Raw genomic sequence first — 16,483 nt, 5'->3', positions numbered from 1 at the left:
TCACATTGTCACATTACTGCTTTTTTGCCTGCCTTCCACCTTGTCACATTTTTGTTTATACACTGACTCTTCATCCTACCTCCCCATAGTCCATGACTCCACCACCAACCATTGAGCCATTGTTTCCAGGAATGTCACTGACCTCATCTTCTCTGGAAATCTTCCCTCCACGGCCTTCAACGTCATAGTCCCATCCCCTCCCCACCTCCAACCCCAGCCCTGAATGGGCTTCTATCTCCTTCCTAAAATCACATACAGGAGTTCCATGGTAGACTCATTGGGACAGGAACAGGCTGAAACACTGAACTGATTTCCTATGTCAATTCTTTTCTCCTCCCTTGTCCCATCTCTTCCCATCTACACCCATGCCTCTTCCAATTCCCTCCATCACTTCCAGTTTCATGACCCTAACCATCTCCTTCTCACCAGGGACACCCAATCCCTCTCCACCTGTACCCCCACCCCCAAACTGGGATGGTTTGTGTTCACTGATCCTTCTTGAAATGGAGGCCAAACCAGTCCTCATTCACCACCATCCATCTCTGTCTAGCTAAACTTGTTATCACATTGAACATCATCATCACTGATTCCACTTATTTCCTTCCAATAAAAGGTGTTGTGTCTTTTTGTGGGATATATAAAACATTCTTTATTAGAGCCCTACTCAGAACCCCCTCCCTCGCCTCTTTTTCTTCAGGTACTTTGATGACCATATCAGTGCCATTTTCTGTTCTCGTTCTGAACTTGAAAATTTCATTAATTTTTGCCTCCAATTTCCACCTTTCTCTCACCTTGTGGTCCATTTCTGACTCTTCCCTTCCTTGACTTTTGTCTCCATCTCTGGGGATAGGCTATTGACTGATTTTCACAAAGCTGACTGACTCACAGCTACCTTTACTACATTTCCTCGCCCTTGTTCCGGTAAGGATTCTATTCCATAACCCAGTCTTTCTGTCTCTGCATCTGTTCAGATGATGCAACCTTCTAGTCTATTGATTCTGATATGTATTCCTTTTTCCTCAGGTGAGGATTCCCCCCCACTGTGGTTTTCAGGACCCTCAACCATGTCCATTCTATTCATGCAATTCTGCTCTCACCCCTTCCTCTCCCACTGAGAAACATGATGGGGTTCACCTTGTGCTCACCTTCAACCTCCATATTCATCTTCTGCCACTTCCACCACTCCGAGTGTGATACTACCATCAAATGCATCTTTCCCCCTCCTTTCTGCATCCTAAAATTCTGCATTGATCCACTCCCCAATTACTCCTAACAGCCATTCCCTTTCCTACAGCACCTTTCTATGCAAGTGTAGGAAATACAACACCTTTCCTTTTTACCCCCTCCCTTCTCACTGTCCAAGGCCCCCAGCAATTTACTTGTACTACTTTCAATGTAGTATACTGTATTTGCTGCTCACGAAGTAGTTTCCTCTACCAAAGGTAGTTAGACTGTAGAACTCTGTACCAGGAGTGACAGAGGCAACCATCATCGATGCATTCAAAGGGAAACTAGATTTTGTGTGTTTACATGTGGGAGAGTATAATTGTAGAGTTAGATGCAGAATGGGAGGAAGTTCAAGTGGAGCACAAACACTGGAACATACGAGCTGGAACAAATGATTTATTTCTGTGCTCTATATTTAAGTAAATTCATGAGTTTGTAGAAATAATCATTTGATCAAAAAGCTGGACAACAAAAGTACGATTATAAAGACAAAGGTGTTTTCCCAAACTCTTGTTTCTGGAGGGTTAAGGGCTATTTAAAATGAAAAGGCTCCAACACGGGTCAAAAACACTCATTCAAGGTCCTGAATCATCCATCAGGAAGTTTATTCACGGGATGCAGGCATCGCTGGCTGGGCCAGCATGTATTACTCATCCCTAGTTGCCCTTGAGAAGGTGGTGGTGAGCTGCCAGCTTGAACCGCTGCAGTCCATGTGGTGTAGGTATTCCAGGATTTTGACCTAGCGGCTAATCTCTTTGATTAGATTGTCATGTCACAGTGCTTCCCTCAAACATACAAAACTGGTAGGCAGAAAAAGACCAGATGGCTCATTGAGCTTCCCCACATGAGGATGGCTGCAGCATCACTTCTTCCATCTCTCTGCCCTTCCCATCCCCAAGCTGTGAACTAGCCAGTCTGCTTTCAGTTATGGCAACCCAGTACCTGTGAGGAATAAGAACAAGGCAGTAAAAGACCCATTTCCAACTATTGCGTACCTGCATACAAGAAGACACATCTATGCAGTCATGCCACTGGTTTAAAAAATACAAAAGTAAAATACGGTGGATGCTGGATGTAGAATAAGGGTCTGGCATAGAAAGGGTTAGTGAAGGGCTTGTTACAGTATCTCCCACACTGTAATGTAAAGAAACACATGACCCGAGTCTAGAGGGCAGACTTGTGCTGGACAGAGAAGCGTATAGGGGCAAGCATGGAGACAGCTCCTAGCTAGGACCTTATACTGTATATATTTACACGTAGTTAGTAAACACTTACTGATAAACTATAGAGGACTCCGAACATCTTCCTGAGATGAACTACACACATTTTACATGTTGGCAGCTATCAGAACAAACCTGAATCTCAGAAATTGGAGACGAAATTTAAAAGCTGGAAGATTGAAAAAGCAGCAGAAGAGAAGGCTCAGAAGGAAACAGCCAGAGAAAAACACCAAAGCAAGATTGGAAGCAGAAGGCTCCACTGAATCCTGTGGAAGTCCAGCTTCTATACCCAAAGGGGCACACAGTCAGAAAGGCTAGCAGGGGTGAGCTAAAAAAAACTTAAGTTCTTGGTCAGAATGTGTTTTTAAAAATGTTTAAGTCAGCTGCAGTCAGAATTGCCATTTTAAAACGCACCACAAACAGCCCGAGTCCTGAGTTGGCACCTGAATAGCGCAGTTGAGCTCACTCTGGTAGAGGGAAAAAAATAACAAAGTTAAAAAATGCACCAAAAGCCAGGAAGCAGCAGCTTCATGACCCAAAAATTCTTAAATACTGTGGGGGAAGACTCAAAAAGGTCGATCCAGGGAGTTGCTGCTGAAAATTTAAAAACAGAAATTATGACCATTACTGCGGGAGAATGCCAAAACTGACAAGTGTGGGGAAACCTCATTGAGAAGAAACGTGCAGCAGTGCCACCTTGGATTTACTAATAGCATTTAAAGCTATACACGCTTTAAATCTTAAATAACCATGGATCAAAAGTCTGCTTTACCAGGCCATTTGGACTCATACAAGATCCAGACTAGTCACAAAATTGGGGACGCTAGAGAAAGAGATTCCTTAGATACATGATTGATTCAGGTCTAGACAAAAGGACAGAAGCTGAATAGGTTAATACACTGCTTTATTTGTTAAGTCCAATAAGCCGACAAAATAACAGCTAGACAAGGAATCAATGAATCCTCAGCAAAATTTGACAAAGGTTTAAAATCATTTGACACATATTTTACTTTGAGCAGTAACAAGATCCTCGAAAGACCAAAGTTTGACAAATGTGTCCAACAGCCAAGAGAACCTGTTGACTCCTTCATTAATGAGCTGTACAGAATGCTGAAGGCTGTGACTACGGTGACCTGAAATCAGAATTAATCAGACACAGAATTGTTGTCAGAGTGGTGGACAATGCACTCTCAGACATACTTCAAGCTAAGGAAGATGTGACCCTTGAAAAGGCCATTCAGATTGTCAGGCAATTCAAAATCCGTTTACAGCACAGATCCATCTTAAGGGCAAACCATGGTACAAAGCAACCCCTACTGTCCAGCTAATAAAACAGCAGAGGAACAGAAACATTCCAGGCCAAGGGAAGCAATACCCTAACTGACCACCAGAGGGTGGGTGATCATGCCTGCGCTGTGAAGCCAAGTGGCCCCACAGGCGAGATCAATGTCCAGCAGTCTCAGCACTGTTTTAATTGCAACTGTAAAGGTCAATTCAGAAAGCTATGCAAAGCTAACACAACCAGATGCACAGGTGATCACAAGACAATTTGAAGATGTGACAAGCAAAATGGATAATGGGGATCCTGTAGACATAGTAAATCTGGACTTCCAGAAGGCCTTTGATAAGGTGCCACACAAAAGATTAATACACAAGATAAGATCACATGGAGTTAGGGGTAATATATTAGCTTGGATAGAGGATTGACTAACCAACAGAAAGCAGAGAGTCAGGATAAAAGGGTCTTTTTCTGGATGGCAAGCTGTAACTAGTGGGTTTGGTCCTTGGGCCCCAACTATTTACAATCTATATTAATGACTTGGATTCAGGGATAGAAGGTGCTATAGCTAAATTTGCAAATGACACCAAAATAGGTGGGAAAGTAAGTTGCGATAAAGAAATAAGAAATTTACAAATAGATATGGATAGGTTAGGTGAATGGGCCAAAATTTGGCAGATGGAGTTTAATGTGGATAAGTGTGAGGTTATCCATTTTGGTCGGAAGAATAAAAAGGCGACTTATTATTTAAATGGAGAGAAACTTCAGAATGCTTCAGTGCAGAGGGATCTGGGTGTCCTTGTGCATGATTTGCTGAAAGCTAGTATGCAGGTACAGCAGGTAATGAGGAAGGCAAATGGAATTTTGGCATTTATTGCTAAAGGAATAGAATATAAAAATAGGGAAGTGTTGTTGCAACTGTACAAGGCATTCGTGAGACCGCACCTGGAGTACCGTGCAGAGTTTTGGTCCCCTTACTTGAGGAAGGATGTAGTGGCATTGGAGGCGGTTCAGAGGAGGTTCACTAGATTGATTCCAGAGATGCGGGACTTGTCTTATGAGGAGAGATTGAGCAGTTTAGGCCTATACTCACTAGAGTTTAGATGGATGAGAGGAGATCTAATTGAGGTTTATAAGATGCTAAAGGGGATAGACAAAGTAGACGTGGAGCGGATGTTTCCCCTTGTGGGGCATTCTAGAATAAGAGGCCATAGTTTTAGGCTAAGGGGTGATAGGTTTAAATCAGAGATGAGGGAGGAATTACTTTTCTCAAAGGGTCGTGAATCTGTGGAATTCACTACCACAGAGTGCAGTGGATGCCGGGACACTGTATAAATTTAAGGAGGAGATAGACAGATTTTTAATTAGTAACGGGTTGAAAGGTTATGGGGAGAGGGTGGGAAATTGGAGTTGAGGCCAAAATGAGATCAGCCATGATTGTATTGAATGGCGGGGCAGGCTCGAGGAGCTGAATTGCCTACTCCTGCTCCTAGTTCTTATGAGGTTGAAGTACCAAACCAAGAGGAAACACAACCACGCTTCTTAGGCAAGGTCAAAGATCAGGGATTTTCATTCTGGGATGCAGACATCTCAGTTAACGGTCATCTCAAACTTTAAACTGGACGCGGGAGCCAGTGTTACGCTCCTCTTGGACAAGGAACCGTGGTTGAAAAACCTCTGGCTACAAATGGCACACCACTCTATGGAAGAATCTGACTTCCGGTTACAAACTTGATCTGGAACCATTAAGATATGCAGCAATTAAATCTTTGAAGTTGTGCACGACATGCGTATTCTTCAACCAGTCTTTTGTCTCCTGAGCAGAGATGTCTTGCATTGCCCTGAGCTTTCTTAAAATGGCAGAAGACACCAAAACAATCTCTGTTGTCAATTACACAGAACTGCAAGTTCCTGACAGCTGCAACAGAAAAGATGCTCTTGACTGGGACTTCAGCTCTGAACTGTCTTCACTCTTTGCAGAGAGGTTCGTCCATTTTCTTTGCAGTTGCCAGAGGTTCCTCATTGGGCAGACCAGCCAACCACTCAGATGGTTACCACGATGCCTCGATTGGAAGACAGCCAAGAGATGAACCAGCAGCAAGAGGAGCCTCACCCTCCGGCTCCGACATCTGTCGGTAAGATACCTCAAGACACCATGACACAGGCGCTGCATCCTCCGGTCAGTAAAACTGCTAGCCAGGCGATGCTGGAACAGAGAGGCAGCCATCAGCTAACTGCAGCACACCTCAGTGAGGCAAGGAAGCAAACCAATGTCAGACCTGCTGAGTTTTTCCAGCAATTTTTGTTTTTGTTTCAATGAGAACATGGTTGTAAGAAAGATAAACTGCAAGGTAAGCCCCTTGATAAGTCACACCCACACAATAGGAAGTGACATCTTCCATCACAGCGAATCACTAGTCGGAAGGGAAACAATGAGCACTATAGATGAGCTGTGAGTTCATTCTTTCTGTTAGGAATGGGATAAACCAATGACCACCGATAACACCAGATGGGAGTTGAGAAGGAGTAGTTCAACTCCAAAGAATGAAGGAAGAGAATTAAGATCAACCAACCAAATGCCATAATGACCACATTGAAAACAGCCTACACATCGAGGTTTCCCCTGTATAACAGAGTCTATTGCTCCTCCAACATGTAGTAAAGATAAGATCTGGAGGAATTGTAAAGCCTACAGACCACCTGCACCCAGAGACTTGAAGGGGGTGCTGGGGAAGAAGGGTAGTAGAAGTTATGTAAATATGATAGTAAACAAGAATGCATGTATATACATTGGATAAAAACTTAGGGGGAGGTTTGGATAAGGGTCCAGCATAGAAAGGGTCAACATGGGATGGCATAATGTACTGATGAAGTATGATGTGACCTGAGTCTAGAGGGCAGTCTTGAACTGGACAGATACATGTGCAGAGGCAAGCATAGAGACAGCTCCTGGCTTAGACCTTATTCTGTAGATATGTATATAATTACATGTAGTTAATAAACACTCACTGTTAAACTATACAAAATTCAAAACCTTTTCATGAGATCTACTGAACTACACACATCTTACAACACTGGCAACCTGAAATAAAAGCAAAAAAATACTCAGCAGGTCAGGTAGCAGCTGTGGAGAGAGAAACAGAGTTAACAGGCTGGATCTTCAAATGCCAGTGGGGTCAGGAACGGGTGGGGGCGTGATTTGAAAATCTTGCTCCCAGTGGGCAGCGCAGGATCTCACTACCTCTGGAACGCTGTTATTTTCAAAGGGAGAGGGGGAAAATCGAAAACACCCCATGTCCAATTCATTGTTGCACTGTGTTCATTGATGAGCTCATTAACAGGCCTCAGAGGCGTAGTGTTCAATTTTGAACTGGGAGGCACAGGGGAACACACAGTACCTTGGACAAATGAGGGCGTGACTGCTGTGCACACAATGGATACACTCAGCAACTCATTTAAAAGAGAGAATAAAGCACAGCTGCACAGCCAGGGCCAGAGTTGCCATAGCTACTGCTGAGAAGCTTGCATTTGGTAGTGAGGGACAGAGTCCCGAGAGGGGGGTCAAACAGTTGCCATCATTTGGGCACTAGAGGTTGGCAGAGGAAGGCCTGGTAAAAGAACGAGAGCCAGCTGAGCAAGTTGAGATGAGTACAGGCTGCTCTGACATTGGTCAATAGTGAGGAGCTGCAGCAGATACATCTTGGATAGGAGGGGGTCAAGGAGCACAGCGAGAGGCTGCAACGGGAGAAGGTGCTACCAAAGGCTACCCATGAGTTAGCTACCTGCAGATGACAGAGTGCCGGTGCTGGAGGAGATTGCACCATCCAGGGGCAGTTGGTCTCTGGCATCTTTAAGCCAATATCCGGACTGTGGGTGGCTGCTGGGGAATAAGGGTTATCTTCTGAGGTGGCTCCTGCCATCTCCTAATGTGAATCCACATTGAGCTGACCATTGGCACCTTGAAGATGCGCTCCATTGCCTTGACCAGTTGGGTGAATGTATGAATCATCCACGATGCCTCGTATTGTGGTGGTCTGCTCTGCGCTGCATAATGTGACAATACAAAGAGCTGCATGAGGGGCAAGACTTGGGACATCACCCTTTCTTGGAGGTTCACGAAGGTGCTGCTGCAGAGAATCCCGGTGCCCAAGGCCACCGAGATGACTGCAGGCCTCACAGTGATTGGCAAGCTGGCATGGGCACAATGGTCACCCTGATTCAGTGGTTTCACCCGAGCATCTCACGGCCCTAACTCTGCGACTCACCTTCCATCAGACAGAAATTATCCAGCGAGCCCAACGGAATAATCCCACCCAAAGACATTAAGAAAAGGGGTCCCCAGCCCCACCATTGCCCCATATCACAGACCATGAGCCTGCACCAAGGCTACCCCCCCCCCCGGCCCCCACCCCCACCCCCTCACCACAACCTTCATTTCACTTTTCTTCAATAAACTTCAAAAGCACTGAAGCCTAATCAATATCAAAATGAATTTTCATTCTGACAAAAGTCAATGTCAAAACTGAACAAGCTTCACCTGGGCAATGCATCAAGTGCAGCTCATCATGTGGCACTTGGCGCTCATGCCCACTTCCACACAGTGCTCCCTTCTGCATGAGAATGAGGTGGAGCAGCAGCCTGCTCCATTGTACGCGTCCAGCTGGGATGCCTGTGCCTTCTGTCCACACCCTGGGCATACCAATGGAGCCGTCTACATGAGCCTCCTGATCGCCGGGGCAGCCTCTGTCACAAGGCCCTGCGACAGGGACGGCTCCTGAGACAGAGGGGCCAAAAAGGTAAGGATATGATGCCAATCGGCTCGGAGAGGTGACCCCTCATCAACTTCCGCATATGTTTGGTGGCCTTGAACGCTGAACGAGGGCATCACCTAGGGGACATCAACTCCAAGGATCTCTGCGCCATCAGCGGCAGCGAGCGGGCAATTGTGCAGAGAGTTGCCCTCTTCCAGCTCTGCAGGTCAATGTGCTGCTCCTGCTTCGGGGAGTGGGGTGGGGGGGGAGAGAGACTGCTCCCGCTCAGGTTGAGGATGGGGGGCTGCTCCTGCTCGGGTGGGGGGGGGGGGCGGTGCAGGGGGTGCTGCTCCCGCTCGGGGGGCTGTTGCAGGTGACTCTCCAGGAGCCTTGGCTGCTCTTTCAATGGCCGAGCTCAAGCACTCAAATCCGAGTCCTAACTGAGCTACCTGAGTTGCACGGGCATAGGCGTTGTAAACTCGCTTTCCCACAGGATGAGAAGAGAATGATGTGTGAGTAACCTGCCCTCTCTCACCTATTCCAGCAAGACATTAACAGGAGATGATGTGTTCCTCAGTGGTGTACCCTCTCAACTGAGCCCCATATGTGAAGGTGGCTGACCTCTCTGTGATGCAACTGGCTACTTGCTCTGACAATGGGCTCCTCCATTCAGTACACATGGCTCCACAACATATCAGGCACCTCTGACATTCAGGAACTCATCTACCTCTGGTGCTCCAGAAAACCTCTCCTTGTTTGTGACCTCGAGGCCCAACATCTTCACCCAGCAAAGCCTAGCTCTGCCTCAGTCTCCACTTGCTATTCACAGTGGGGCCCAATCGAGGTGAGTGCGTCCATGTTGCTGGATTGTGCTGAGCCGTGCTGTGACTGTGCAGGTTCAGTGGTGTCTCCCTCCTCTGAGGAGGCCAGTGACGCCTCTACTCCACCCCTGGGCGACTCAAGAAGGCGATGATGAGAACTCAGGCTACTCAGCCAGTGCCTCAACACAACCAGCCCCATACCTGACAGCAGTTGTAGAGCCACAGGTTGCATTAGGTAGAAATCTCCTCCGTGTCTTGCACCTGAAGATCGAGCTATAAAGTGACTGTGCTCACCAGGGACAATCTCACCATCGCCAAGAGCCTGCCAAGATCAAACACCGCCTTCTCCATTGGTGGTGGATTGTGTGGAGCTCTGTCGTCTCGAAGGTCAGCAACACCACCACCACCACCACCCATTCGAGCCATTTCACAGGCGTTGTAAACTCACTTTTCCCACAGGATGAGAAGAGAATGATGTGTGAGTAACCTGCCCTCTCTCACCTATTCCAGCAAGACATTAACAGGAGATGTTGTGTTCCTCAGTGGTGTTCCCTCTCAACTGAGCCCCATATGTGAAGGTGGCTGACCTCTCTGTGATGCAACTGGCTACTTGCTCTGACAATGATGGCGAGTCCTATGTGCACTCAGTCTGCTCAGCTCATAGGATTGCTGCTGCATAGAGTTAGACGCTTGTCACCCAGGGACCACTTTCCACTCACCTTCCCAGACTTTAAGGTCATTGAACCTCTTGCAACACTGGCCCATGACCGCCATGTGACACCTCTACTGGTGACCTCCATGACCACCTCCAACCAGGCCATTTGGTTTCTTGGAGATGGGTTTCTTCTGCTGGACACCAGAAAGAGAATTTCGCGTCTCTCAGCGATGGCCTCCGTCAATGTCTCAAGCGAGGCATCGGAAAACCTTGGCATTGCCTGTGGATGCCTACGCAAGCCAGCCCTGGCCCGATCATCACTCTCCTGCAACATGCCCTCAGAGAACGGCAAGCATGGTCATGGCTGCTGCTCACCTTTTCAAAGGGTCAGCCAGATCCATGTCCTGCTACCAGGCCGCTCCTGGTCAATTAGGCCCATTGCATTTGAAAATGACTCGGGCATCAGGTTCCTGACCCCAGATTGAAAATCCAGGCCAACATTTCAGGTCCATGACCTTTTGTCAGAACCGCTGTCAGAAGGGTCATTGGCCTGAGACATTTACTCTCATTTCTCTTTCCATAGATGTTGTCTGATCTGCTGGGTATTTCCAGCATTTTCTGATTTCAATAGTGTTTTAAAAATTGTTCATTAACTGAAAAAGAGAACTTGCATGAATATTTATTGTTTGAGTGGTCACACAGAGCCTCTTCTATATCTTCTAGGTCAACAGCCCCAGCTATTGTGCAGTATCAAGTTGAGTTGCCAACTGTGATTAAATGTATTTCTGGAGGTTCCATCACATGACATTTCCCCCACCCTCCAGTCATTAGTTGGCCAACACATCCATCCTTGTGACACACTGCCTTCCTAAACACCAATCAGAAAGCAAAAAGACTCAGCGCCCAATTGAATGATGCTTGACTATCAGCCAAACAATCTTTTTTTCCCCCATTTTGAATATTTTTTATATCCGCAAAGAGAAATGTTCAAAGGAAGCGAAAAAAAAAAATTTTTTTTCAAATGTCCTGATGATTTTTCTCCAGGATTGCACACAACAGTGTCCTGGAGATTGATCTTCAATTCCTGGAGACTCCAGGATTGGAGTGTTGGCAGCACTAGTATCAATTGGCAGGAACATAAGAGTGCATCAGGAGTACAGTCGAGAGTAGGCCTGTACAATTTTATTTGATGATTATATTAGCAGAGTCAAATCTTAAATCAACATATTCCTCATGCACACACCTCCACAGCTCATCTGCAGTCCCCAGTGCCAACCCGGACAAAACGAATGAGGGTCAGTGAAGAGGAAGAAGCTACAACACAATGTGCGCTTTCAATGGCTGCATTTCATCAATGCAAAACGATAATAGAATTAAATCTTCTTCTCTCTCTCTCTCTCCTGTTTCACAATTGTTTATTAACTTTTTCCTCCCTCTGTTTCTGTTTTTGGTAGATGACTCGAACTGTTGTCAGGAAATTTCCGAGGAACAGAACGAGAAATGCAAGGCCGCACGTGGAAACCTATAACAAAGAGAGGGACACATGCTGCGAGTTAGACCAAGACCAATAATGAAGGCTGAGCTGTGAAGGAAACGGCAATCAAATCTTGCACATACTGTGTGTCCATGCAAAGCTGCACGATGAATCTGAAGTCAATTAACAACAGACCGAACTACCCTGGCAACATAGTTACACAAAGCAGGCAGAATGTGAGGAACCAGCACTCCAGCAGATTCACTCCACTATACATGTAACTCCTGAAGGAACCATGTAATTGGGATTGTTGCTGGAATAAACTAATTTGTGGAGGATGGAGGGGAGGATATTTAACTGGCTAATCTAGTTCTGACAATTCTTTGTAATGCTTTCATTTTGAACATTTTGCATTATTCCCACTTTTACCCCTTTTAGATCTTCTGGAGGTGGTGATGGGTTGAAATTACTATTGCTGCTGTTGTTGTACAAATACTTCACTCATTCTATCCCAATTCCTCTCTCCACAATTTTAATGCAGGCGTTAACCCCTTTATTTGAACTCTTCCTTCAAGATAACAAAGGGAGGCAATCGGTGCAACTGTGTTAATTTGTTTGATACAGTTACAGATAGTAATTTCTACCCTATGGTTTGCACAATACAATCTCCTTCTGACTACAGCAGAACAGTGGGTTAGGCCACCAATAAGTTCACAAAAACTTGTAGCATTTCAGTATCTCACAGGAGAATAAGACAATTGAGACAACCTGCAATGAGAAGGATTACCCTGCACAAGGTCTTAATGAGGAATGCACGGGGGCACAGCTAAAAATATCCAGCCAACCACAAGGCTCAAATTCACATCCCTCTACATTACATACTGAATTCCCAGCTCTCTCTTGCTCTCTGCAGTCAGGATTCACATTATCTGCACTGGAAGAGATTTCCTCCCTGTAGCTAAACCCAAGGCAAATGTCTTAAAGCATGTATTTATGAGTTTGCTGCACATGGCTGATGCAAAAGGTACCTTTCCCTTCACATTCCGTGGAAAAATCTCTCACAAAACATGCTTACCTGCCATTCTTTGCAGTCTGGGTGATTCGTTAGTTTGAATAAGGTGATTGCATTATAAAGCTGCCAGAACTGCAAAGGAAAATACAAGGTTAATGAACAGCATTCTCAGGCTGGTCCGCACGCTAACTAGTGAGCAGGTCTGGACACTAGTGAATATTAATGGTATGTGAAAACTGAGGTGGCATCACCCACAGTTGCACTATTAACTGCTGGCAGCACGAAAGGTGGGGACCATATTCCACCCTGAGGGACATCATTTGAAGTCCAGATCAGAGATGAAAGCATCTCGTTTTCGGCTTGCATATGGCTTTTGTTCTCTAATTTCCTCCCCTCTTTCCTACTTCTTCTCAAAATTGTTGATTTTATTGGATACATTTTTACAGAGCCCAGCAGCCTCCACCAAGTGACAGTTCTCTGTATACAGGTCAAGGTAGCAAATGTTAAGATGGAATGTGAAGTCATTAAGTCTCCAATCCTCTCTCACCCCTTCCGCACACTTTCCACACTGGTCATTTAGGTACTATCTGGAGTTCAGAAGACTGGGAGGTGATCTTATTGAAACATAAGGCTCTGAGGGGGCTTGACAGGGTAGATGCTGAGATAATGTTTCCCCTTGTTGGGGAATCTAGAACTAAGGGGCACTGATTCAAAATTAGGGGTCTCCCATTTAGAGAATAAATTCCTCCTCATCTCCATTTTCAGAGGGTCCTTAGCGTTTGGAATTCTCTACCCCAAAGAACATTGGTGGCTGGGTCATTGAATATATTCAAGGTTGAATTGGACAGGATTTTGATCTACAAAAGAGTTAAGGGTTATGGGGGTGGAGGGGGGAATGTGGATAGGAAAGTGAAGTTAAGGCCACAATCAGATCAGCCATAATCTTATTGAATGGTTGGGCAGGCTTCAGGAGCCTTCGGGCCTAGTCCTGCCTCTATTTCTTATGTTCCGGTCTCTAGGTGCTGGTCAGGAGGGGTAACTTTGGTTGATTTTTCCTGTCCAAAACCTGGGGCACTGAGGCCAATTTTACTGCAACTAACGCTGCCTCAGTTAAGATCAGCTGGCTCAACAACAACCAAGATTCGGACCTGGGACCTTGGCTTTGGTTTCAATTACAACTACAAATTACAACACCAAATATTTCAAATGACTTACATGACCAAAGAACAGGAATGGGAGAAGAAAAGTGAGGCCTCTCCACATCCATGACTGGAAACCTTCTGTAAATACAAAACCCCAATCCACAGTTAGTCCAGGCTAGGGGAAGGCCATTGCTGCTGTTCACTGAGACCTTTTCTGGGTAAGTTGTTAGTGGTTAGATTTACCTTAACTGAATGTGATCATTTTTAAAAAAGAAAATGTGTATTGGTCAAACTGCCTTGTTTTCATATACCACCATGGAGATCACATGTGCAATCTGTACGTTCAGTAGAAAACCAACTTCCGGCTATGGATCAGAGGTGCAAACTCATCAAAGCACAGGAAGTGACATGTAATTACCCTGACATAATTACAAGGAGCGATAGATCTTCTCTGTTCAGTCCTGGTGTTTTTACAAGTCTAGGATACACCAGTAGCACACATTTGTGCATTCGGCACTGCCCAAATTTAGCTCGGAACTCAGGATCCAGGTTCAAAAATGGCAATAGTTTCTCATGGTGAATCCATCTCCCCAAGTTGGTTTGGTTAGTATCAACTGAGCTTATTGAGAAACCACAGGTTTAGGCCTGCTTGCACACATCCACATGTGGGAATAACTCCCTGCACACCTCATGTATTATATATGGAATGAGATGGCTCCATAGCTAAGATTTAACAGCATAGTGTGTGTGTTAACCACAATGGCCAAATTATTATTTAGTCATTTACCATCCAAGGGGTGACACACAGACCATCAGGAGATATTCGCGAGGGCCTAAGTGGGAAGGTTATGAAGAAATCAATCAGATCATTCACAACACTTCACCTATTCCTGGGCTGTGAAATTGTCATCTATGGCCTTTAACTTTCTCTAGATAACCCACCCATATGTAAATTATTAAAGATTAATTAGCCACTAAAATTCTGTTTTGAATTAATTTTCTACTCAATTAGTTATCTAAATGCATATAATCAAATGAGTAGAAATAGCAATCTGAGCACAAGTAATTACATAAAACTTGCAGCACAGAAACAGACAATTCAGACCTACTGGTCTACACTAGTGTTCATTCTCCACTCAAGCCTCCTCCCATCCCTGTTCATCTAATCCGTTCATCAACGAGTGACAAGTAGACTCACCTACAGTCAAGTCCATGTTATGTCTCTCTCCCAGGGCTCGGAGCCTGTATAGGCAGCCACTCTGATAGTAATACTGTAGGAACTGCACAAAACCTGCACAACACAAGCGCAGTCAGTGAGCCAGGGCCCAGGTACAACCAAACCCAGAAAGCAACCTCTTTGAATATCTCTCATGACAAAAACTGTGTGGGTTTTACTGGGTCCCTGTTACATTACTGAACCATGATGTAGAATAGGATAATGAGCATTTTGGAGGTGGATAAAAACAAAAAACTGCGGATGCTGGAATTCCAAAACAAAAACAGAATTACCTGGAAAAACTCAGCAGGTCTGGCAGCATCGGCGGAGAAGAAAAGAGTTGACGTTTCGAGTCCTCATGACCCTTCGACAGAACTCATCGTCGAAGGGTCATGAGGACTCGAAACGTCAACTCTTTTCTTCTCCGCCGATGCTGCCAGACCTGCTGAGTTTTTCCAGGTAATTCTGTTTTTATTTTGGAGGTGGATCTTAGCAGAGTTGGGATGACTCCGGAGCCATTTAAAAGTGGCAGGTGGAACCCGATTCCAGGATTCTCGGCCCTATTCCTAACACCAGCAATTTTCACTAGCAGGAGGTAAGTGAGCCTGCATCCTGTACTCTCAACTTGGCTGGCTCAGAGGAGTCATGAACCATAGTTTGGATTTGGGAGCCTTTTGGAAAGCAAGCTCAAAAACTCTTATCCATGCCCTCCAGCCACACTCAATAACCCCTCAAACCCTCCACTCCAACTCAATGCCAACTCATGCACTCCAGCTAGTTTCCAATTGACCTCATTATGTATGCTTGGCTGAGAGCCCAGACCAATAAAAATCTGAGTCAGCAGGGATTCTGCTTTGAAAAGTGAGCCGAATACTTTGCTTGATTGTCATATTTAAGTGGTTATAACAATTTGTTTGTATTGTGATCTCTTTTGTCACTGTCTTGATGTTTATTTGGATAAGATTAAGAGGTGTGAAGTGTTTTTAGCCTCTGCTATTGATACTTTAACTACACCACAAGGGATTCACTACCCCCATGGGACTCTTCCCTATCCAAGGGACTCACCACCCCCACAGAACTCTTCATCACCCACTCACCCCTCCATGGGGCTCCACACCAGCCCCCCACCAACCCCCCCCCCCCCCCCCCCCCCCCCCCCCCATCCCCCGCCCTCAACACAGGAACTCCCAACCCCCATGGGAATTTTAGTAATGATTGTGAAGAAGTCAGACATCTTGCACCACTAAGTGAAAGGGTGGGCAATTCAGGAGGTGAGGGAGGAGCAGAAGAGACCTAGCAAAGAGGTAAAAAAACACACTTCTGTAAAAAAAGAGAGGAAGTAACATTGAATGTACTTACTCTGATACATGGAAAACGAGAGAAACTGGTTTCGAAATATCTGGTACACTTTCGAATCCGGCCTGAAAAAATATAGGTGAATCTGTAAAAAGTACATCAAAGCTAACTAAGGCACTGAGCATGTCTGGATTTCTATTAGAAACCTGCTTCTGATGAAGGAATAAAAGCAAAATACTGCAGATGCTGGAAATCTGAAATAAAAACAAAAAATGCTGGAAAAACTCAGCAGGCCTAGCAGGATCTGTGGAGAGAGAAACAGAATTAATGTTTCGAGTCCATTTGACTCTTCAGAGCTAAAGAGAATTGGAAATGTGATGGATTTTATAC

The 16,483-nt window shown here is 45.3% G+C and overlaps 1 protein-coding gene across 3 annotated transcripts in view; it reads right to left on the bottom strand.

Annotated features, from left to right (window-relative positions):
- Positions 1-11,120: 11,120 nt before the first annotated feature.
- LOC121283637 (ion channel TACAN-like) overlaps positions 11,121-16,483 on the bottom strand; it is a 29,972-nt gene continuing 24,609 nt past the window's right edge. Inside the window, exons 8-12 of one of the 3 annotated variants that reach the window (XM_041198422.1) lie at positions 16,157-16,218; positions 14,780-14,872; positions 13,655-13,719; positions 12,503-12,571; positions 11,121-11,475 (exon numbers count right to left, since the gene is read on the bottom strand). In XM_041198422.1, the coding sequence (XP_041054356.1) occupies positions 11,359-11,475; positions 12,503-12,571; positions 13,655-13,719; positions 14,780-14,872; positions 16,157-16,218 (406 nt within the window). In that variant the 3' untranslated portion in view covers positions 11,121-11,358. The remainder of the gene's footprint in view (positions 11,476-12,502; positions 12,572-13,654; positions 13,720-14,779; positions 14,873-16,156; positions 16,219-16,483) is intronic. The other 2 variants (XM_041198423.1, XM_041198425.1) reach the window with 2 other exon arrangements.

The sequence above is a fragment of the Carcharodon carcharias genome, chromosome 10, assembly GCF_017639515.1.
Source record: "Carcharodon carcharias isolate sCarCar2 chromosome 10, sCarCar2.pri, whole genome shotgun sequence".
NCBI lineage: Eukaryota > Metazoa > Chordata > Chondrichthyes > Lamniformes > Lamnidae > Carcharodon > Carcharodon carcharias.
Note: the sequence above shows the minus strand (reverse complement) of the source record. Positions and strands in the feature narration are given on the sequence as shown.